Below are 24,558 nucleotides of genomic sequence, written 5' to 3'. Positions count from 1 at the left end.
TACTGTTGTTAGACTCAAATGAGATAATAAATATCAAGCACTTTGTAAACTTTAAAGCTCTATATAAATATCAGCTACTTTTAACAATTACAGTATGAAGAGTTTTTAATAGTTACTTTGAAGGTATTCTTTTTATACTCCTTTGCTCTTTAATTTTGATGTTTCTCAACTGATCTTTTGTATACCATTTTCTACTAGTGTTTACTGCTGTGACATCTAACAGTCATGTGTTTATAGAAACAAATATCCTTTAATAAACTTGCTGTTTTACTCCTTATTCCTTGAAAATTATTTAGTCTTTTATTCATTAATTTTAAAATCTTTTTCTCTTTGACAGGTCAGTACTCCAGTCTTTGTGCCTATGAAGACTCATGAGCTGCTTCATCGAATGAGTGGCAAAGGATTGGCTGCCAGTTATCATTTTCCAAGACAGCCTTGCATTTTTGGTGATCAAATGGTCTCTGTGCAAGTGACATTACATAATACCACTGATCATAAGATTGAGAATATCCATCTCTCTGATAAAAAGCTACCTTCAGGCATGCGGATGCATGTGTTTAGTCCAATAGGTAAATAATAATTATAAATTAAAATTTTACAGTGTGATAAATGTTTAATAACTTAAAGGATATCTTTAAAATTAAAGTAGAAAATACTATGTTTGCTCTTTTGGTTGTTATTAGGCTCTTGATTATTGTTAATTTTACATTTCATTTGCATTTGTGTTCTTCAGATATTTTTGATTCTTTTTTTTTTTTTAATTTTTACAAGGCAGTGGGGTTAAGTGGCTTGCCCAAGACCACACAGCTAGGTACTTATTAAGTGTCTGAGGCCGGATTTGAACCCAGGTACTCCTGACTCCAAGGCCAGTGCTCCACCCACTGTGCCACCTAGCCGCCCCTGATGTTCTCGATTCTTTAGGGCTAAATCATGCTTCTCAGAAACCATTCAGTTTTCATTAATTGATGAATAGCGATAAGGAGTGATGACAAAGGACCTGAATATCTCTTAAAAGATCATTCTAGTAGTTTCCAATATTTGCCTTTCTCAGTCATGTTCCAATCTCAATACCTTCATCTCCCCTTCATTTCTTCAATCTGTGAAATGAAAGATATAAAGAGAAAGAGGTTAGAAAAGCTGCCATCGTGGACATTTGGCTTCCATGCTACCTATATTTTTTCATTTCATTTGAACAGTACAGCACTTGTCATTAAAAGAATTTTGAAATTCATTTAATTTTAGGAATTAAAATTTAGAAATGGTGTCTTTTGGTGTGATATACATAAAACACTGAAGCCCAAATAACTTGTATTCTTCATTTTTATATCTTCAGCTAAAGTGATTTTACTCAGTGAGACATAGATAGAAAAAGATAGAGGCAAATAGCAAATGAACACGATCATTGTAATAGTAGAGACAATGATCTAGTGTCCCTGAAACATTGTTTATTAGACCCTGCAGCCCTCCATACATTTGTCACCTGGGAGCTCTTCTTGAGACTGTGAGCTCCTCGAGGGCAGGGACTCTCTTTTTTATTTGTTTTTATCTCTGGTACTTCAGCACAGCACCTGGCCCACAATTAACATTTAATAAATGATTCTTGACTAACTGCATACAATAAATAATTTAAATTTGTTCAAGGACAGTCCTAAAAGACTTGTGATAGAAAATGCCATCCACATCTAGAGGAAAATCTGTGGAGTCTGAATGCAGAGCAAAGCATACTACATCTGCTTTTTAAAACTTTTATTATTTTTCTCATATTTTTTTTAACCCTTTTGGTTCTAATTCTTTCACAACATGATTAATATGGAAATATGTTAAACACAATAATAATACATATTGTTGAAAAATATGGAACTCAAAAGCTTAACAGAAAGATGAATTTTGAAAACCATCATTGCATGTAATTGGATAAAATAAAATAACATTAGAAGACAGAAAGGAAGGAAGGAAGAAAAGAAAAGAAGTTTTGTAACAGGTACAAAAAAATGTTTAAAATTTTTTTAATTTTTTTTGTGTGTGCCTCTTCAATACAGTGTTTGCCCAGGCTTCATACCTATGGTTTCTTTACCTGTTAACCTGCAGCCTTTGAGTCTAGAATGACTTTCTCCACCTAATGATACAATGAAGTCACTTTAGTACCTTTAGATGGAGAATCATTAGGTGGAGAAAGTCATTCTTTGCAATAGATACTTCTTCAACTGACAAGCATTCATTAAACAACTATTAGACAAAACTGAAACAGCCCCTCCTCTCAAGGAGCTGGCATTCTATTGGGTAGAGACAATCGATCTGTATATAAATTAGATAAAACATATACAAAGTAATTTCAGTGGGGAGGAGTTAAGTTCAGTATTAGTTTCCAAGAGGAGTTGCTACTTTCTCTGAACTTTGAAGAAAGAAAAAATCAAATAGAGGAGTTTTTAACAAGAAATTGCTTGTGAGTAAAATGGTGAGACCCCTAGTTTAGGAATATTATCCTTTTGATAGCTTCGTGGAGAGTGATGGGTGAAAGGAAAGACTGGAGGCAAATAGACAATTGGTTATTGCTGTAGTCCTGTTGAAGGATAATGGGCGCCTTAGCTAATAGTGACTATGGGTGGAAAGAACTGGGCAGATAAAAGATTTGTGTAAGATTCTAGAATGATTCCCAGGTTACTAATCCAGGATATTTGAAAGATGGTAGTAACTTTGACAAAATTAGAGAAGTTGGGGGGGGGGGGTTAGGAAGAAAGCCTTTGGACATATTGAGTCTGACATGCCTTATGGTGTCTACATTGGTCCAGCAAAGGTAAGAACTGAGGAAAGATCATTCAGATCTGATGGTTAGAAAACTATTGATAACCTTACCTAAAGCTGCTCAACAAAATAATGAAATATTTTGTATTCCTACTGAATGAAAAGTGGTATTCCTACAGGATCAACAAGAGTAAAGAAGATGTGAACTGACATAAATTGATTTTGGAATATGTTCAATCCAGTTTTAGTAATTTAGTAATTAAGAAATAAGTAAATGAGGTGCAAGTGTCCTATGAAAAGCTGTCTTACCTGATTTCCATTAGATTATACTGAAATTTAAGTATTGCTAGAAAAATTGTGAATATCAAAAATAGGTAGTGTTTTCAATGCTTAACATATAGCATTTTATTTTACTGAGTTAAAAACTTATAGTTTAGTTTTTTCAATTGAAATATGAGTTTTCCAAACATTAGAAATATTATCCAAAGGTTAAAACAGTAGAACAGTATTAACATTTCTTAGAGATGGCATGAGTAGATGAATTGACCTTTTAATGGCCAATGTAGAACAGAAGAAATATAATAACCTTAATATTACTACTTTAACTGAGAAATAAATACAAATGAATATCACTTTCTTAGCACTGCTTTCCCATTCATAGCCAAATATTTAAAAAAAAGTAATTTGTCATTGATTCGGTTATGATCTATTGAGTGCCTTTAGCTTACTAAATTCTGGTCTATATATGATATGCAGTGGTATTTAATAAAATATCTATTTATGTGACAGCATCTATTATCTACAAGATCCTGGTGATAAAAAGACCAAAAAAAACCCCACTAATAATAAAAAACAATCCTTGCCCTTAAAAAATATTCTGCTGGAGAGAACAACAAACAGATACTTAGATTATCAAATACAAAGTATATAGAAAGCAAATACAAAGCAATTTAAGATGGGAGAGCACTCAAAAATAATGGGATCAGGAGATATATATCATCTTTTATGAAGTGGAACTTCAGCTGCCCTTTGAAGGAATCTGAAAAGACCAAGAGGTGAAAATGAGGAAAGAAAGGATCCCACATAGGGTGAGAAGGCAGCCTGGGTGCCAAAATGGAATGTTGTTTTCAAGGAACAAAAATAAATTGTCATGAACTAAGCATAAATTCTTTGGAGTAACATGAAATAAATCCAAAAATATAGATTGAAGTCAGGTTATAAAGGGTTTTAATTTTCAAATAGAACAGTTTATATTTTAAATTAAAAGCAGAGAACTTCAGCTAAGGAATGATACAGAAAAACCTGTGGTTTAAGAATATCACTTTAGGGGTGGCTAGGTGGCGTAGAGGGGTGGTTAGGTGGCGTAATGGATAAAGCACCGGCCTTGGAGTCAGGAGTATCTGGGTTCAAATCCAGTCTCAGACACTTAATAATTACCTAGCTTTGTGTCCTTAGACAAGCCACTTAACCCCATTTGCCTTGCAAAAACCTAAAAAAAAAAAAAAAAAAAGGAAAAAAGAATATCACTTTGACTTCTCTGTGAAGGATGGATTGAAGTGGGGTGACTGAATAGACACAGAGAGACCTTTTATTGTAATTGTCAAAAAGGAGTTAATGATAGTACCCATGAGTCAAGGGACTAAGGGACAGATGTGAAAGAATTGGCAAGGCTTAGCATCTAATTATATAAGCAATGGAGCAGAATGAAGAAATTAAAAATGACACCAAATTTGCACATCTGATTGTTTAGAAGGTAAGCTTTTGGCAGAGTTAGAAAGGAAAAGGAATAGTTTGAGAGGGAAAGATATGAATTCTTTATGGGTCATGTTTTATTTGAGATGTTGAGACATCCAGTTGCTGCAGAGAGAGAGAGAGCACAAAGAATAAAGACTTGATTAAGAGATCATTTCTGGGGCAGCTAGGTGGTGCAATGGATATTGCACCAGCCCTGGAGTCAGGAGGACCTGAGTTCAAATGTGGCCTCAGATATTTAATAATTACCTAGCTTTGTGTGACCTTGGGCAAGTCACTTAAACCCCTTGTCTTGTAAGAAAACTAAAAAAAAAAAAGATCATTGCTAACATTTCAGACATGTTTCAAGTGATTGATGAAGTGAAAAGAGAAATTGGAATGGGTAGACAAGGGAGTTAAAGGGGAGGAAGTAGTTGCAGCAAGTATTAAAAGCTCCTCCTTTTTCACCTCCCCCCCCCCCCCCAAGCAGGGAGTTTGGTCCTTAAAGTTTCAGAATGAGAAGCTATCTAGGATGATAGGTTGAATGGTTAGAAGGGTCAAGTGAAGATGTGGATGGGGGGGGGTCTTCATTATTTGTTTTTTTAAGGCTGGGGAAAACTTGGCCATATTTGTAAATAGGCGATATAGGCTAAAGATTAGACAGAAGTAGTGGTTCTGATTGAGAAAAAGAACCAGTAGGTGAGAGGATAGAGACTCAAATATAAGAGTTGGTATTGAGAAGAGAAAGACCATCTCTTTATCAGAGAAAGGAGTAAAAGAGAGATTGGGAATTTTAAGGAATTTTTGGTACTGATAAAGGAGTAAGTACATGACAGAAGGCCACTATCTTCTCAGTAAAATAAAAGGTAAAGTCTTCTTAGGAGGAAACATAATGGAATGGTGTGTTTAGGAAACTTGGAAAAAGTAGAGTTTTGCTATGAGGAATAATAGTCAATTAGGGAGAGATAAAAAGTGCCAGGTGGAATGATTGGTTCTGAGAAAGTAAATATCTAACATGAAACAATCACAATAATACACCTACGTCCTAAAAGAAAGATACCATATACAAGTATGTATGTGCTACATAAGTATTCAAAAAATTAAATATAAGGTGGTAAGTGAAGGCACTGCAGTTGTAGGAACAAGAAAGGCTTCATGATCTTTGAGTCCTGTCCTAAAGAAAGAGAGGAATTGCATGAGATGGTGATGAGGAGGGAGTATGTAGCAGTTATGGGGGTTGACCAATACTGAGGTCCAGAGAGGAAGATGGAGTATGTGAGAGACAAGAGATGGCCAGTCTGGTAGATTCACAATGAGGGAAGTGAGTAAATGTATCAAAAGAAATGCACCCTAAGCCATAAAAGATAGTTGAGACCAGGTAGTTAATGGTTTTAAAAGGTAAAGTGTTTATATTCTATTCTAGGGATAAGTGACTAGAAAAGTGAGTAGAGCATTGACTCTCCTTTCCATGAAGACAGTTCCTGGCTCCCTGGACCAGTCAGGTTTCACTCTTCTGTCCCTTTCAAGCCCATGTGAAGTCTCGGTAAAGCAAATGCCATAAAAATCTGTCTGCAATGTGATCTACCCAGGTGATTTGGGAGGGATAATATCACAGACAAAAAATGGACTAGAGTATGCAAAGCAAACTAGATTCATGAGGTGCCCAGGAAATCAGGGCAGAAGCATTCAACGTCTTAGTGCTGCCTATGATGATTTTCACATTGGACACTGATCCACAAGGAAGAGTAAAGAACAGGAGCATTGGTCAACTGGCATGCAATAGAAAGAATACGCTGACTCTTCTTGAATTATTATATGACTTTACAGAGCTTTACAGAAGCTTAGGTTTACAGTTGTTTATCCTGAGGCACTGTTAGTTTTGAAATACAGATGACTGTCAGTGGAGGATCCATGCCACCAGAAATAGTACTACAGATCAAGGATTGATATTATTCATACTACTGAAAGCTGTCACTTTATTTTGCCCTTAGGTAATAATTTTTCAAATGTTGTCCTCATAGGAAAAAAAGTAGAAACACAAATCAAGAAGATGAATTCTGTTTTGGGAGAAAATAGTAAGCCCCCTCAGCAATATGGCAACAAACTCCAAAATTAGATAAGGGTCCATAAAGTGGTAAAATTACCTTACTTCTTAAATAGTAAAATAACTAAGGTCAGGTCAGTTCATGGTGAATATTCAGCTTCTTAAAGACTTATCAGTACAATCTACATTTCTACCAGAATACTGAAAGGATGACTGGGCAGGATCATCAGTTGGTCCCAGGATATAAAAATTATGCCAATTTGGAGCAATATCATTGTACCACTATGAGAGTACCTACCCTAACTAATGCTTTTCATGTAGACACTTGGTACATTATTCATTATTCTGATGCTAGCCCTAGCTACTATTTCCCAACAAGGTCAGGTTAGAAATTATAAAATGAGGAGACAGTAGAAGAATGCTGGATTGGTAGTCATACATGACATAGGTTTTGATGCAAATTCTACTACAAACTACCCCTATGATTGTCAGCAAGTGACTTAACCTCTGTGGTCCTTATTAGGATGTTAGAATAGATAATTTCTAAATTCTTGTCCAGCACTAACCTGTGATCCTGTGTAATGAAAGACACCATGATGAGTGAACTTAAAAAAATAAAAGAAGAAATGAAGTTAATAAAAAACAAGTCGGAGCAGCTAAGTGGCACAATGGATTGAACACCAACCCTGGAGTCAGGAGGACCTGAGTTTAAATCCAGTTGCAGACACTTAATAATTACCTAGCTGTGTATGACCTCGGGCAAGTCACTTAACCCCATAGCCCTGCAAAAACCGAAAAGAAAAATAAAGGATCAAGACAAGATAATGAAATTCAATAATTTGGAAGTCCCCTGAAGTATACAGTAAAGCAATAGAATTGTTCTATTGTAATGATGTAAACAAGGGAAAAATGAATTCAAGGGATAACCTAAGTAGAGGAATACACAATAGTAACAGATCTATAGGACAGAACTCAGAGCATCTAAGTTACATTATATATTTTGAAAATGATGAAAGAAATATTTTTATCATCAGTTTTCATAAAACTAGAAGAAAATTTTCCAGAAATAGTAAAATCAAGGGACAGATTATGAAATTCACAGGATATGCCATCAGATAAATCCAGACTCACCCAGCACATTACCAGAAGATTCTTAAGACTTCAATGACTAAGCAATGATTTTTTTAAGCAACTAGCCAAACACACATTAAAGCATACCAGTTTTAACTGAACAAGATTTTTCACCTAATATAAGGAATGATAGAAGTTGAACATATTCATATCAGAACTCAAAGGTAAATTGATCATCATCCCACATTCAATTATCCAAATTCTGTAGTATCATGTGTAAATGTAGTAATAGTTACTGGTCTATCATTAGTTTCTTCAGCCATCCATGTATTATAATTACTATTTTTGATTTCCTCTTCAGAAATGATAGACAGATAAGAATATACATATTCTACCACTTTTAGCCATTGACATGAATACATGTTAAATATGTCATTTTCTAAGGTCTATATGCTTAGTGAAAACTAAAATATCTATTTGAATTGTAAATGGACATTTTCTTTATTAATTTGAATTTATGAATTATACCAATCCACACCATAAGTGGGTATTCTGTTTTACAAGAACAAAACAATCCTTTGTGTCAGTTAATAGCCAGTTAATATCCTTATCTGTTTTATGTTACTAATAATAACTAGACTGATATGAATCTTTTTCTATGTGTTTGCTATTGTTATTTTGTAACTTGTTTGCATATATTTTAAAAACACAGTTAAAAGGTTTTTTGTTTTATTTTTTAAGTATAAATTTATTTACTCAACTACATAAAAAGATAGTTTTCATCATTCATTTTTTTTGGTAAGATTTTGAGTTACAAATTTTTCTCCCTCTCCCCCTTCCCTTGCACCTGTTATAACTATGTTAAATATATTTCCATTTTAGTTATGTTGTGAAAGAAGAATCAGAACAAAAGGGAGGGAAAGCATGCAAGGGGGGGGGAGCATTAAACATTTTAAAAATGGAAAATATGCTTTGGCCTACATTCAAACTCCATAGTTCTTTCTCTGGATGTAGATGGACATTTCCATCACAAGTCCTTTAGAATTGTTTTTGAGCATTGTACTACTGAGGAGAGCTAAATCTGTCATAATTGATCATCAATACAGTGTTACTGTTAATATGTACAATGTTCTCTTGGTTCTGCTCACTTCATTCAATGTCAGTTCATATAAGTCTTTCCAGGATTTTTCTGAAGTCTGCCCATTCATGATTTCTTAACAGAACAGTTTTACTCCATCACAATTTGTTCAGCTATTCCCCTAATTGATGGGCATCCCTTAATTTCCAGTTCTTTGCCACCACAAAAAACTGCTATAAATATTTTTGTACAGTGGGTCTTTTTCCCTTTTTTATGATCTCCTTGGGATACAGACCTAGTAGCGGTATTGCTGGATCAAAGGGTATGCACCATTTTATGGGCATATCCAAATTGCTTTCCAGAATGATTATATCAGTTCGCAACTCCACTAAACATTGCATTAGTGTCCCAATTTTCCCACATTCCCCATTGACCATTTTCCTTTTTTGTCATATTGGCCAATCTCATAAATTGAGGTGTACTCATAGTTTTTTTAATTTGTATTTCTCTCATTAATAATGATTTAAAGTATTTTTTCATATAACTATAGATTGCTTTTATTTTTTTACCTGTAAACTGCCTGTTCAAATCCCATGAGCATTTATCAGTTGGAGAGTGACTTGTATTCTTACAAAGTTGACTCCATTTTCTATTTATTTTAGAAATGAATCTTTTATCAGAAATATTAGTTGTAAAAATTATTTCCCAACTTTCTTCATACCTTTTAATCTTGTTATTTGGTTTTATTTGTGCAAAAGGGCAACTAGGTGGCAAAGTGGATAGAGCGCTGGCCTTGGAGTCAAAAGAATGGGAATTTGAATCCAACCTCAGACATTTGCTTCTTACTACCTATGTGACCTTGAGCAAGTCACTTAACCCTGATTGCCTCCCACCCAGGACCATCTCCAATAGTCCTGATTCATATCTGGCCACTGGACCCAGATGGTGCTGAAAGAGAAAGTGAAGCTGGTGACTTAACACAACACCCCCTCCCTCAAATCCATTTCATGTGCTTGTCACAGCATTACCTTCCTGATGTCATACATGGTCCTCTTCAAAAATGAAGGACAAAAACCATTATTATTTCTATGATTATTATAATTTGTGCAAACCTTTTTAATTTAAAGTAATCAAAATTATCCATTTTGCATTTTATAATGTTCTGTCTCTTCTTTGGTCGGACTCCTTCCTTCTCTGTAAATCTGACAGATAAACTATTGCTTGTTCTCGCTTATGATATACCTTTTATGTCTAAATCCTATATGCATTTTAACCTTTTCTTGTGTAAGATGTTGGTCTATGCCTAATTTCTACCATACTATTTCCAGTTTTCCCAGCAGTTTTTGTAAATAATGAGTTCTTGGCCTAGAAGCCTATAGTCTTTAAATTTGTCATAGTAGATTACTATAGTCATTTTGTACCTAATCTATTCCCCTGCCCACTCTACTTCCTAGCCAGGACCAAACAGTTGTTAATGATACTGCTTTATATATAATTTTAAGTCTCTGCTAGGCCACCTTCCTTTGTGTTTTTTTCCATTAATTAATTCCCTTTACAAGCTTTTTCTAATATTTGCCCACTTATTTAATTGTATATAATTCTCTAAATTCTAGGAAGATACAATGCTGGACTGGGGTCAGAAACACCTAAATTCAAATTCAAGTACTTCCTAGCTTTATGACCTTGGACAAGCCATTTAAATAGCACCTAACTCCCAAGATTAAATGAGATAATATTTGTAAAGTATTTTGCAAAAGTTAAAGCACTTTATAAATGCTATCTTATTAAAGCATGTTATTTTTCCTTATAATCAGGTAACACCAATTAAATTCAATAAGTGAGGTTTCTTGCTATCCTTATAGATCACTAATCAGTGGAAACACTTTGGGAGTAGGAGAATAGTGAGGATCATTCTTAAGATTTATTTAGCATATTTAGAGAGATGGGGGGAGAATAAAGGATTAATAAGGATAGACCAATAAATAAAGAAGTGGAAGTAACAGAGTGATTGACATCATTAGTTAACCTAGAATTCAGAATAAATTGGGCCAAAAATTTTCATCTACCACTGGTTCAGGATATTAGTCAATGATAGGCAATAGAGAAAGAAAGACAAAATGGAATTAAGTGAAAAGAACACTAGACTTTGAATTGGGAAACCTTGGGCCTAGGTGTGTCATCTTGAACAAACCATTTAGCCTTTCTAGGATTGTTTCCTCATCAATAAAATGAGGATCTAGAAAAGAAATTCTCATAAGTACCATTGCCAAACACTGTAAATTCCGTGAAATGAAGCAAATTACTGAGAGACAGCCTAACAAAATTGGAATGATAATTGTTTTTCTATTTTTTTTATACCTGAGAGCCTTTAGAGACCTACCTAACATATTCAGCATTTTTATCAGCATCACATATAGCTTATGTAACATTAAATATATAGTAAAATTTGGGCAATGAGCTGTTCAATAGGTTTACCTCCTTGAGGAGGAAGGACTTGGATTAAACATTTATGTTGACTAGTCTTTTCTACATATGCAAAGCTTTCCTTAATGATAAAGTATGTGTGCAAAAGGAGAGGAGGTCCAGACCTCTGTAGTTGAGGGAAAGCATCTTCAAAAATGGATTATTTTCTTTGATTTATCATTTTTTTTATTAAGAAAGAGTAGACTGTTATATTGAAAAAGATCTGTTTTCATTGTCAGTAGGTGCATAAATTATATTTAAATAATCCATTTCACTGTTATATTTTCAGGAAGTATGAAATTAATCATTTATTCATTTAAAGTTCCTCTTTAGATATGAATTAAAATTTCAAAATACTCTAAATCTGTTATGTTCTGTTATGACTGATTTCAAGTCTTTTTAATTTTTTAATTTTTTAATTTTTAAAAATTAATTTTTTTTAAAAAAGCTGTCTGAAACATTGAAAGAAAAAAGTTCACTATTAAGATCACCACTTCTCTACTAATATTGAATTGCTTTCTTCCACAAAACTACACTGGACAGGATATATAAGTAGAATAAATAATAGCAGGATATTTAGGCATCTGCTTTAGGTCAAGCTGAAGTCATTTAATCCTAAGTAGGGTGAGTGAACTTCAGGACAATGTAGAAATTTAAAAATGGATGTTTACTTTTGAACAAAGGTATTTGTACATCCTGTAAAATGAAGTTCCTGTGTGATAAAATGACTTATCAACACAGTAGCTTATAGTTCTGCAACATCTTTACAGTGTGGACAGTTTACTTAAATGTATATTTTTTTTTATCATTCCCATGATAATGAAAGGCGGATTATAACATAATATACTTGTTCCTATAGCTAGCATTTATTTTTAAAAAGCTGTTGTTAGAATCAGTAAAAAATGGACAATCTTATTTTGAACTTATTTAATGGGAATCTTCTAATATTTGTTCATAATATGTAGCTCAGGTTTACATGCAGATTTTTTTTAAACTCATGTTAATGATAAATCAGTGTCCCAAAAGGCTTCAATTAGCAGGATAATTGGAAGAAATAAATAAGTTGAAAAGTAATAGGGATGAAAAATGTAAAATCCTACATTGGATTTTGAAAAAATTAACTTCATGAATATAGAATGGAAGAGACATGCTGTTAGTATATTGAGTTATATTTGAGGTTTCATTCTGTTGTGTTAACAGCCACCACCACCACCCCCAAAATAGCCACTGCTTTATTGAGAAGAATTCTGTCCAGACTAAAGGAAATCATAAATCTGTACAGGTCAAACTATATTTGTAATATTGTTTTCTATTCTGGGTGCCACATTTGAGTAAAGACTTAACCAAATTGAAGAATTTCAGAAGAGACTAATACAGATGGTAAGAGAAAATGTCAAATAAGCATCAGTTGAAGGAACTAGAAAAATTTGCCTAGAGAAGACTTAGAAGCAGCTACATTAACACTATAATGAGAACCAATAGATTCCTTCCACTTGGCCTCAAAAAGGAGAATTAGAAGCAACAAATGGAAGTCTCAGAAAGGAAGATTCAGGATTAACATAAATGAAATGAACTGGCACTTATGAGATGGTTCTAATGCTGATAATAGCCCCAAAGTGAATGGACTGACTTCCTTGTGATCTGTCAAATTGCAGGTCCTTGAGTAACCATTTGTTGGGATGTTATAATCCTTTCTGTAGAAAGCACTTGACCCTGTAAGGTTCTTCCAACTATTGGATCCTATGATTCGGTAATTTTACTTGAATATATAGAGTAAATGAAACTAACTAAAAGATAACTGGGCTCAAGTCATAAGCTGAATAAAATAATTTATTTGGTTTGGGCAGATTATAAACTGAGCAAGGCAGATATTATTTGTTTTTGCAACACTTCTCAACTGGTTAGTTTGATTTTGTACTATTGAAACTCCAAGGATTCCAAAAACCATAATGTTGTCTCTAGCCTATTTGTTTTTTAAGATGGTTTCATTTTTTGCTATTCAGATTTCCCTTCAGGAGCTCTGGATAATGGAAATAGACTTGACATTTTGGTCTCCAAAAACGCCAGTTCTCTTTGGTTGATTTCTGAGCACTGTTACCTGATATTGTTCCAAAATTTCCAGCCATCTCTTCTATTTATATTTTAAGGCTCTTAAAAAGCTATTCTAACTTGTGAGATTTTTCCCATTGCTGATTTTAAGCTTAAATTTATCTTTTAAATGTTTATAAACTCTTCTAAGTCCCCTGAGGACTAGTGTGTGTGCTAAAGTGTCTCAAATTGATTCATTATATCCTTACTTTTATTACCTTTTAAGACAAGGTTAGAAAAACCATGAACTTTTAAAAGCAAATCCTTGCCACAGGTGGAGTAGGATTTGTTGTGATATGTATATTTGGATTTAAAGTCCTTAATTTGAGAAAATTTATTTGACCATATTTGTCTTGACCGTAGCAATAAATAACTTTAGTGTTAGAAAAATTTTGAGTATTTAGTTGGTTCATTATTTGTGACATTCACTGTGTTTTCACATCCAAATGATCTTATTTCCTAGAATCTCTTGAGCCTGGGGGATCCATTACTGTTGCAATAGGTATTGACTTTTGTGATTCCACTCAGACTGCCTGTTTCCAGTTGTGGTAAGTTCAGGTGCTATTTTTTTTTTTTATAGTTTCTTGAATGATAATAGATTGATTGAGAAAAATTGCCTAATTGTTAATAACAAACCTTTGGCTTTCAGCTAGCCTTTTCTTTCAAAAATAAAAAATTAAATGCTTTGTTTTGATCAATTTCAAACTACTCTGGAATAATTATACAAATAGTATGTGATATGGACATTTTCAGCATTTTGTTCCATGACTGAAATTAGTTTCATAATTGAATTTTAGAGTATCATAGTCTCAAGTGCATGTGTTATCCTAAATCTTTCTTAATGATGTATGGAGAAAAAATGAAATATGGGAAATTTGAAAACAAAGTATTTTACATCTTAGCTCTTCCTCTTAAGCTTCTCGCATTGGAGGACTAGTAACCAAACTTAATTACCTGAAAACTATTGAACTTAATAACTTTAGTTATCAGTTTAGGGACTACTGATGTTTAGTATTGTCAAGTATTATTTTGCTCTTTTCACAAGTAACTACTTCTGAGAAGAACAAATATTTTAGAGAATGGAGGTGAAAGACTTTCTTTAATTTGCAATTGTAATTTTTAGAATCAAAGGTTTCTATTAAAACCATCATTTCTTTATTATTTTTTCTATAGTTCTAACCATCTGATATGTTTTCTTTTGCTGTTGTTATTCTTCTAGAACCCCATATTAATCCATCAACTCAAGTATTTAATAAACTCCAAATTTAATCTTTAAACTCTGGTTTTCTTTATGGATATGCTTTTTAGTCAGCTATAAGTTTTGTTTATCTCATTCGAAAATGTTAAGTTCCAGATTGTGGTGCTTTTATCTCTGTAGAAATGTATGGGGTATTTTGTCTAAATTACAGACATCTTAGCACACAGATTTTTATTATAGAAAATCATCAAGTATACAAAATAGTCACTTTGTAACAGGCACATAGATTACATACATAACTTTTCTTTGACATATAACTTTTCAGTTTACCAGTGCTTCAGACCTAATATTTATACCATTTATTGCTGAGAATCAGCAATGATAAATACAACCAATGTAGCATAGCACATTGATTTTATGCAGATCATCACCTTTATGTTTTGGGAGGTCTGCTGTATTAGTGATATATAAAAACTGATTACTTTTTCCAACATTACCTAGTAATTGTTTATTATTTTCCTATTAGACAAACAAGACAGATCAATATTACTGAACACCAGACTATGAGTAACGTCACTGTAAATAGATTTGCCTCCCACACCACTGGTACATTCATTGTAATGACTTGGGGCAATGTGAGCCCAATGACAAAGCTCATGTGCCAAGTTAGTCTGAAATTGAGAACCCACAAATGTCCTTTTCTTATGAAACTTTTCTGTTTGACCCTTTGAATAGATAGGCACATCATGTTTTTTTTTTCCTGGTTTGCCTTTTTTAAAAATGTGTAGTTTGAATAAATAATTTTGAGGGTAAAATGATTTCTGACTTAAACTTAAAGCCCCTTTGGATGTCAATGTGTATGGATAGTCTTTAGGCTGTAAGTATTTGAACTGTTTTAAACAATTTCTCTTATGACTTACTTTTCTAAAATTACTTATTATAGACATAAAATAGTCTAGGCTACTTAGAAATTAACTAATATATTTTCCATAATGTCATTAATATCTATATATATATTTTGTTTTCTAAAATTTCATCTATGGAGGTTTATATGCATGGCATTTATTTGAAATTTTATTAGGAATTGGCTCAGCACCAAAGTACCCAGAATCATAATTATTTTCCTTATGTATTCCAAAAAGAGCACTTTGTCTTGCATCAAATGTAATTGATCCTGAAGCAGTGTAATCACAATTACTCACTTTCTTAATTGGCCTGCCCAAAATCAGAAAATGGAAACCGATCGACAGTGTTTAAATCAATAGCTTTATGGTAGTGCTTGTGGGGGTAGGGAGATAGTGGTAATGTGTAGATCAATTGGTCCTAGATGCCAATCACCAACAGTGTGTTTTGCATAGTAAATAGCATCTTTTTGCTTAGTGATGTACTGTACTGCTCTTGGTGGTTCAGTAAAAAAAGGAAGAAAAAGCAAGAATTTGCATTAGATACTGCTCTTTTCTCCAAGTACATTGGTGTAGATGTATAGAAGAAGGGTAAATGTAATCAGTCTATATTCTGAAGTGACTATGAACCCTAAAGACAAACTTCAAAACAGAAAGAAAATGAGGCAGTATGTGCTGCCTCATTATTGAGGCCATGGATTGGTTTCATATTGTTATGATTATTTGAAAACTTAGTGGGAGGGGTGGCATAGTGGATAAAGCACCGGCCTTGGAGTCAGGAGTACCTGGGTTCAAATCTGGTCTCAGACACTTAATAATTACCTGGCTGTGTGTCCTTGGGCAAGCCACTTGACCCCATTTGCCTTGCCAAAACGAAAGAAAGGAAGGAAAGGAAGGAAGGAAGGAAGGAAGGAAGGAAGGAAGGAAGGAAGAAGAAAAAAAAAGAAAAATTAGTGGGAGAGATTAACTTTGCCCTGATATAGTCACACTTTAAATGGATGTCCAATTCAATACCTTATGAATATCATCCATAAATCATTAAATAATCTTAAGGAAAATGCAGTTTAAAAAGTGAGAAATAATTCTTATTGTCATTTAAGATGTTTATATATCGGTCTCTATGGAGAGATGAGCAGGTGTGAAAAAAGATATACACACATACACATAGGTGATACACATTTGTAGGAATACATATTCCCATTAGAGTCGAATGTTAGCAGTCATTGAATCATTTTGTTTTAGTATTTTTGTATTTGCTTGATCTTATCAATATTGGCATTTTCTCCAACCATACATTCTCATTTTTTGTGATTATATACATACATATATATATATATATATGTATATATATATATATATATATATATATATATATATATATATATTCCCAATTATAAATGCCCCACCAAGTTCTCTAGGTCTTTTAACATTCTGTGAATGTTGCATCATTCAGGTTGTCCATTTATTGTTCTTCACTCATGATTATGTGACCACTTCACATAGTTTTCTGATTGTGTATCTCCTGGTTGATCTCATTATGTGACTCCTTTCCTGAAAATGATCATTAGTATTATGTTTCAAGCTAATTATGCCACCATATGTCTCTCCATTGGTTTCAATTTTGGTTGTTTAGAGACTGATATGGTTTATGATCACAGTCATATAGGATTACTGGATGCTTAGTGGTTTCAGAAGATAATTCGGGAACACTGGAGACATGGTTCTGTTTCTCAAATTCAATCCAGCTTCTTCCTCCTATTTATTTTTGTTTCCAAGTTATTCTCTATCTTCAATTTCTTTCCGAAAGATATATATTTATGGACTAATTCAGTGGACTCTAGCCACCTGAATATCATAATCTGGTTAATAGGTTCTTCTTCACTTACTTAATTTTTCCTTTGTAAATTGTTAGACTAAACTTTTGAGTAATTAGATATGTCATTTGATTGCCTCTGTAGAATTACAGGGGTGAAATTAGTACATTGTTAACTGCAAATAGGAACCTCTAAAAGAACTTGCTGTCCATACTGAATCCTACTTCCACTTGTATTCTGTTGGACATCCACCATTAGAGAGGCAAACACCTTTGACAAGCATACATCTCGTTTTTAATGCTTTGATTGAGACTGATAGGGGATCCTCAACCACAGTAAATTCTGCTTCATTTATTAAGTAAACTTATCTTAAGATATGCATAATTACTTTGCTCTACTGAGTCAAATGCTTTTTAAAAAATCAGCAACAAGTATAGTAGTATCTTTTATTACCTTTTCTCCTTAAGTCATTGACTATGAAGATATGGTTTCCTGGACCAATATTTTTCAGAGCATTTGAACCAATTCACAACTTGTAAAGCTGCTGTAAAGCTCTGAATTAGATCAACTGTTCTTAAAATTGTTTTAGAAATGTAATGTCCACACCCTTTAATCTATCATTAATGCTACCAGATATATATTGCTCTCTACAGTTAAAGACAGTCAATACACACATTTAGTTGAGAGCTTACAATGCTGGGTACTGTGGTAAGCACTCAGGGTAAAAAGAAAGGCAGAAGCAGCACCTGTCCTCTAGAAGCTCACCTTTTCATGAGAGAAGACCTCATACAAATAAGACCTGGACAAGGGAGGCTGGAGATAATCTCAGAGGAAAGGCACTAGCATTAAGGGAAAGGCCTCTTACAAAAAAAAAAAAAAAAATGTGATTTTATTTGCTACTCAAAGAAAACCAGGACAGAGATGAGGAAAGAGAACTCCAGGTCTGGGCTCAGACAGTGAAACTATATTGTGTATGGAGATAAAGGGTTGTTTGCAAGGGGCCAGGAAGGCCAGTGCCACTAGGTCATTCAAAAAATTCTTTTAAGCCCTATCTGCTTCCCTAATCCCTCTTAACTCCAGAACTTTCCCTCTGTTAATTATTTTCTATTTATCCTGTATATAGTTGCTTTGTATATATTTGTTTGTATGTTGTCTCCCCTTTAGCTTGTAAGCTTCTTGAAGGCAGAGACTGTCTCTTGCCTCTTTTTTGTATCTCCAGTGCTTAGCAGAGTGCCTGGCACCTAGTGGGCCCTTAATAGATATTTATTGAATTGCATTGGTTGTGTATTTGATCCTGGAGGTAATTCTTTAGAGTTTACAAGAGCACACAGAGAGCTGAGGGTGGTTGGAGGCTGACCTGGAGAGAATAACTTGCAAGACTATGGCAGTAATCCAGCTTTTAGGTGACAGGGAGTATGGGAACACTATCAGAGGAGAGAAAAGAAGGTATAGGAGAGGTGTTACAAAAGTAGAGTTGGCAAGAATTGGCAGCAGATTAGATCTAGGAGTGTGGGGGGGAGCTAAAAGTGATGCTGAGGGTGTGAGATCAGGTCATTAAAATGGAATAAGAAAACTAGGAAGAGAAGAAGGTTGGGGGTAAATATAATGAATTAAATGTTGGACATGATGAGGTTAAGATTCTATATGACAAAGGTAATGATTCCATAAATGCCAAAATATTCACAGCAGTTTTTTGTGTGTTAACAAAGAGGGTAAAAGATCTGTACAGAAAGAGGGATATGGATGCTCTTTGGATAATAGTTGAACAAGTCATTGTCTATCAATATAATGCCATATATTATTGTACTTTAAGCTAGTTATAAATACAAGAAATTCAGAGAAATATAGGAAGAATTGTACGAGCTTAGACAGAGTGAAGAAAGCACAATCAGGAGACCAGGATGCACTTTGCCCTCAGTAATGTATATACAACATTAAGGTTAAATGCAGCAACTAGTACTGCTTCAAGGGGACAAACAATCTTCTACAAACATTTATTAAGTACCTTTTATGGGACAAGGTCCTATGTTAAACAGTGAAGATAAAAGACAAAAATTCAAAAGTCCTTGCTCTCAGGATGTTCAGTATATACAAAATATGTACCAAAAAAGACTTAAATACAAAGTAATTTCAGAAGGGGAAGGAGGAGGGGCTGATCAGATTAGGATGTAGAAGGCACTGCTTAGGGAGTAGGTAAGAAGTGCATGAAGGTAGGAAGGAAAGTCAATGGAGATAAGTAGAATGATTTTGAGGTAACTCTTCCCTCCCTCTTGGTAGGGAGTGGGTGCTATGAATCTTAAATTTGGCGAACATAGTTGTAGAAGGTTTTGTTTGGACTTTGTTATTGGATATTGTCAGGGGAGCTAATGAAAAGTGACAATGGCTTTTTTTCTTCTTTTTAAAAATGTTTTTGTTAATTTCTTTTGTTATATCATTTTCTTTTCCAAATTTATCCTTCCCCTTCTCCACATTTAGTTTGCCATTCCATGTAATAAAAAAAATAGTGAAAAAATAAACAGGAACAACCCAGTTCATCAGAATTAGCTGGTACAACAACTAAATCTAAAAGAATATTCAATTTGACACAGCCCTAAACCAAATGGGGTGGCAGGGGAGACCATTTCCTTATCTCTTTTCATTAAGAAAACCTTTTTTTTATTTTTTAAGATAAGCCTTCTGTGGGTAACTTCAATAAACATATAAATAATTCTCATAAAGATTTTATAGTGGGGTACAGTCAGTTATTGATATCTTTGCAATCACTTTTGATTACTGCCTATGATTTTTCTCCCCAGTTCAGATAATTTTACTATGTGTCAGGACTATGCTCTACAAATCTTATCACACTTGGACCTAGATGCTATTATTATCTCCATTTTACGCATGAGGAAACTAAGGCAAACATAATTACTCAGGGTCACAGAGCTAATAAGTGTTTGAGCCTGGATTTGAATTGAGGCCTTCTGACTCTAAGCCCTGTGCTCTGTCCACTGCACTACCTAGCCATCCTGGATGTGTAAACCTTCTGTATGGTTTGTAAGCCTTTGGCCTCTTTGATTTCTTAATCTTGTTCTCTTTTCTACATATTTTTCACTATCTTTCCTTATATATACTTCTTTGTTTTTTAAGGGTTTTTTTTTTTTTTGCAAGGCAATGGGGTTAAGTGAGCTGCCCAAGGTCATGCAGCTAGGTAATTATTAAGTATCTGAGGCTGGCTTTGATCTCAGGTCCTCCTGAGTCCAGGGCTGGTGCTCTATCTATTGAGCCACCTAGCCGCCCCCTTATACATACTTCTTAATTGAAGTCACTGAGTAGTAAGGTTCATGTTGACTTGGTATGAACAATCTGAATTGTTTATGGGTTTTCTCTATTTTATCTTCAGTAGTAGTAAGTGGTACATAAGTGCAATTAGCTTCACTGTAGTCTTTTTACTTACTCTATTCATGAACACTGCAAGACAAGATGGCCAGATGTCCCCTGAAATAGTGTTTCTCCCCACCTTTAGGTACATGATGAAGTCTACCCTTCCAGATAATTTATTTGCTCTTCCATGTTTGACTTATGATCCTTCTTCCTCTTAGCTTCAATTTCCTCTTGTTTTTTCCATATTATTTATAAAGAGAATATCAGTATTATTGTGGTTCAGTTCTTCCAGTAATATGTTAATTTATTAGTTGGTAGTCTAAAATCTCACTTGCCTGTTAAAAATATGGCTTAGACAGAAATCTTTTGCAAACTTATCATGTGGTAGTAACTATTCACAATTTTGACTTGGAAAGATAAGGCAGCTTATAACAGAGGATACATGCAAGCTTGGCATAGTTGGTCAATGGTGTCAGGAGGCTAAGGCTCAAGATGAGCTGAGGAAAGCTAAGAAAAAGAGGATAGAGTGGGGGGATGGGATCAGAGAAGGAATGGGGCTGCTGCTTGAGATAGATGAGACACTATAACTGATAACAGAATGAAGGCACAACTCAGTTGGATCTGGGGATATTCTGGAAAAAAGAAAACTTTTGGGTCAGATAGTATTGTGTTTAACCACAGAGGGTACCAAAGGGGGCAATGGATCGAAGTTACCAAGAGGCAGATTTTGACTGGATAGAAAGAAAAGCTTCCAAGCATTTATTAAGCAGCTACTGTTCTGAGCTCTGCAGATGCAAGATGGAAATGAAGTAATCACTTCCTAATCTAAAGAAGATCTGTGAGGGAGACAAGATGCACATAAAAAATTGTAAACAAAGCAAAGACTAAGGTTAACTTCCAGAGGATATGCACTAACAGGGAGTGGGGTGGGGATAGACCTCTGAGCCTCTGATTCCTTATCCTTAATTTGGGTATAATGTTATATTTACACTTCTTACCTCACAGGGATATTGTAAAAAGTGTTGTGTAAATGTGGTTTATGCTTTATAGCGAAGTCTAAAATGACCAATAGGCAGGGTTTTATACTGGCTAGAAAGAGACTTGATCTTGGAACCAGGAGATGGGTTCAAGTCTAACCTGTGAATCATCCTTGCTTTGTTACTTTGGACAAGTTATTTAATCTCTCAGACAACTCTTAAAGCCCATAAATTAGAGCTCCCTTCCTTCAAGGAAAGAAAAGATCTAGACAAAAAAAAAATGCCACTTATTTGGAATGGAAAAAATATCACTCTGGAACTGGAAAACCACTAAACCAAAGATGTTATCTTTAAATGTAACGTTACCTTCATTTTGAAGTGTTGTCTTTTAAAAATGATTTGTAGTTTAGTTCAAAGATATTTCTGAAAAGTAATTTAGAATTTTTGTAAAAATGTGAAAGTTATGGATCTGTTTAGCATAATTATACACGTAAGGCTTCAGATGGATTGCTTTCTGTCAGGGGAGGCGGGGAAAGGAAGGGAAGGAGGAAGAAAAATGTAAATCTCAAAGCTTTCCAAAAAGTGATTGTTGAAAACTAATGTTCCATATAGCTGAGAAAATGAATGAATGATTGAATGAATGAATGAATGAATGAATGAATGAATGTTAACATTAATTTAGTAGGAGTTTGGCATCATAGTGAATACATATATTTGGGCCAAAGACTAACTCCATATTGTGAGAGAGAAATTTTCCAGAATAGCTTATAAGTATAGCCTGTCAGTTTCAGCATTTCAGCATATAAATATAAAGATAAAGAAATATATCACTCTTTTATAAAGTGAGCTATATAGAGTAGGCCTCTATTTGACTAAATCTTCTCTATGACCTGCAAAATTTATCCCTGATTTTCTTCCACATTTTAGAAAGTATCCTTTATGCTTCTAATGACAGTATATTGTAAATTTCCTTTTAGAAAACCTTAATTATACTTTTTTTTTTAAAAGAAAATATTTTCAGCTTTGCTTTTTCTCTAAAAATTAATTCCCAGGCTTTCTATCCAGAACTTAAGTAAAGAAAATCATCTAGTAGTACAATTACATGTATTTGAAAACTTACAAGTGTTCAGGGAAAATATTAATTATTAATCATTTTGACCATTGCTTTATGTTTCCTTCCCTTAGTACAAAAGATGATTGTTTCAGCGTTAACATCCAGCCACCTGTTGGAGAACTTCTTTTACCTGTGGCCATGTCAGAGAAAGATTTTAGGAGAGAGCAAGGTGAGAAATTACTTCATTCTGCTAGAAATTTATATGCTAAATAACATTTGCTTGCTCTTCTGACAGGTCATCTAATAAGTGATCAAATATACATAGGCATTAATGGGATTCAGTGTATGCTCTTCTAATCTACTAATGATTTTCCTTCATCAAATAACCTTAAAAGCAGAGGCCATGAACATTCCAGTGATATTTGAAAATTGATTAATATGTTTTTTTAAAAAAAAAACCTCATAATAAGTTGAGTTCAAAATCAAGTTTTTAGTCCTGGAAATTATGGTTTGTGAACCTGATGGTACACTAATGCATTTTGTATTAGTGTTAATGGCAAAATTTGGGGCTTACCAAACACCTGTTTTATATCAGTATTACCTTTCCTCACAAGACTATTTGTCATGTACATCTAATGTACTTTTTTTTTTCCTCCTAGGACATTAAGGTTCTTTACCTTTCAAAACATATTCCTGCCTTCAGTGTACAAACTCCTTCATTGCCTTCTGAAATAACTGTGCAGAAGAAATGCTGTATTTTAGAAATAAGAATCAACACATTTGTAAATAACCACTGAAATGTAAAATGTTTTAGTATAGTTTATGTCTCTGTGCTTGTCTCAAAGTCAAACAAAGTTGCTAACTGAACTGAGCCTTTCCTTATATGAGTAATGGGAAATAGCTTTAGGTGGCCTCTGATTATGCAGCATGGCAAAGTGGATAGACCTCTGAATCAGGACCACATGGGTTCAGGCCCTCCTCCGAAACAGACTAGGTGATTATGGGCAAGACTCTCGACCTCTCAGTTTCCCCTAGACAAACTTCTGAGTTGCACAACAATTGCTGACCAGCATTGGTCAAGGGAAGTCTCTTCAGTGGGACCTGCCTAAATTAATGAATCACAGCTCTGGATCCTAAATTTCCTACCCCCACCAACATTTTTTTTTATGAAATTCTGCATACTTGGGAAATATTTAAATGTTATACAAGTAGTTTTAAACTTTTCTACATTTTCCAGTGTCTTTAGCAACTGACAACTGAAAACCTCGTGGTGTTGATGTCATCAAACATGCAAGTATGAAACATACAAAGTTATGGTCCCCATATCAGAGAAGGGAAAGGAACACTCCCTTATATTTCTTAATGTGGTAAAGCAGATAGTTGATTTTGTTTCACTGCTATCTGTCCTGAGGTGGGGATAATACAAGATATATTTATAAAGAAAAGAAGGACCCAAGAGGAATCCTATGTCCAACTATAAAATGTATAGTTGTTTAGTGGGGTCTGTGTTCATTCTTGTGGTTTGTTTAACTTGGAAGTCTTTTCATCTAGAGTAGAATAACAATCCATCTCTGCATTGGTTTTTCTTGGAAGTTGATCATTACCATAGAAAAAAATTAGCTGAATGATTTTTTTTTTCCTATTGACAAATTGAATTGATTCTTATATTTGCTGTTCTTACCCTTTGCTGGCTAAAACCTGCCTCACTGCTTTACACCTGCCCAGCAAGCCAAGGTGAGTGACATGAGTGACTGAATGAGGCTTTGCCACATTTATTTGTAAATGTGTTCCTCTTCTGAAAACTGTAGTTAATGTATAAATAAAGCAGCAAGTTATTGTATATTCCTTTGCCTGCATCTTTTTTTCCCTGCTCTTGATATTTTGATCAAGTTGTTTTGTTTTGTTTTGTTTTGTTTTTGTGCATTGCAGTGACTGAAGGTTTGTCGTTTTGTTTTGGTTTTGTTTTTTTTTTCTCCTGACCGGCCATACAAAAACCATGAGAGCATGGAAGAGGTGCTCTTGGAGAATAGCTG

The 24,558-nt window shown here is 34.1% G+C and overlaps 1 protein-coding gene across 6 annotated transcripts in view; it reads left to right on the top strand.

Moving 5' to 3' along the window:
• AP3B1 (adaptor related protein complex 3 subunit beta 1) overlaps positions 1 to 24,558 on the top strand; it is a 374,259-nt gene that overhangs the window by 330,285 nt on the left and 19,416 nt on the right. For 5 of the 6 annotated variants that reach the window (XM_074204381.1, XM_074204379.1, XM_074204375.1 and 2 more), the window contains exons 23-25: positions 338 to 569; positions 13,681 to 13,765; positions 22,657 to 22,754. In XM_074204381.1, coding sequence (XP_074060482.1) covers positions 338 to 569; positions 13,681 to 13,765; positions 22,657 to 22,754 — 415 coding nt within the window. Of the gene's footprint in view, positions 1 to 337; positions 570 to 13,680; positions 13,766 to 22,656; positions 22,755 to 23,184 lie in introns of all 6 variants that reach the window. The other variant, XM_074204378.1, reaches the window with a different exon arrangement.

Source organism: Macrotis lagotis, chromosome X (assembly GCF_037893015.1).
Source record: "Macrotis lagotis isolate mMagLag1 chromosome X, bilby.v1.9.chrom.fasta, whole genome shotgun sequence".
In the NCBI taxonomy this organism is placed as follows: Eukaryota; Metazoa; Chordata; class Mammalia; order Peramelemorphia; family Peramelidae; genus Macrotis; species Macrotis lagotis.
Note: the sequence above shows the minus strand (reverse complement) of the source record. Positions and strands in the feature narration are given on the sequence as shown.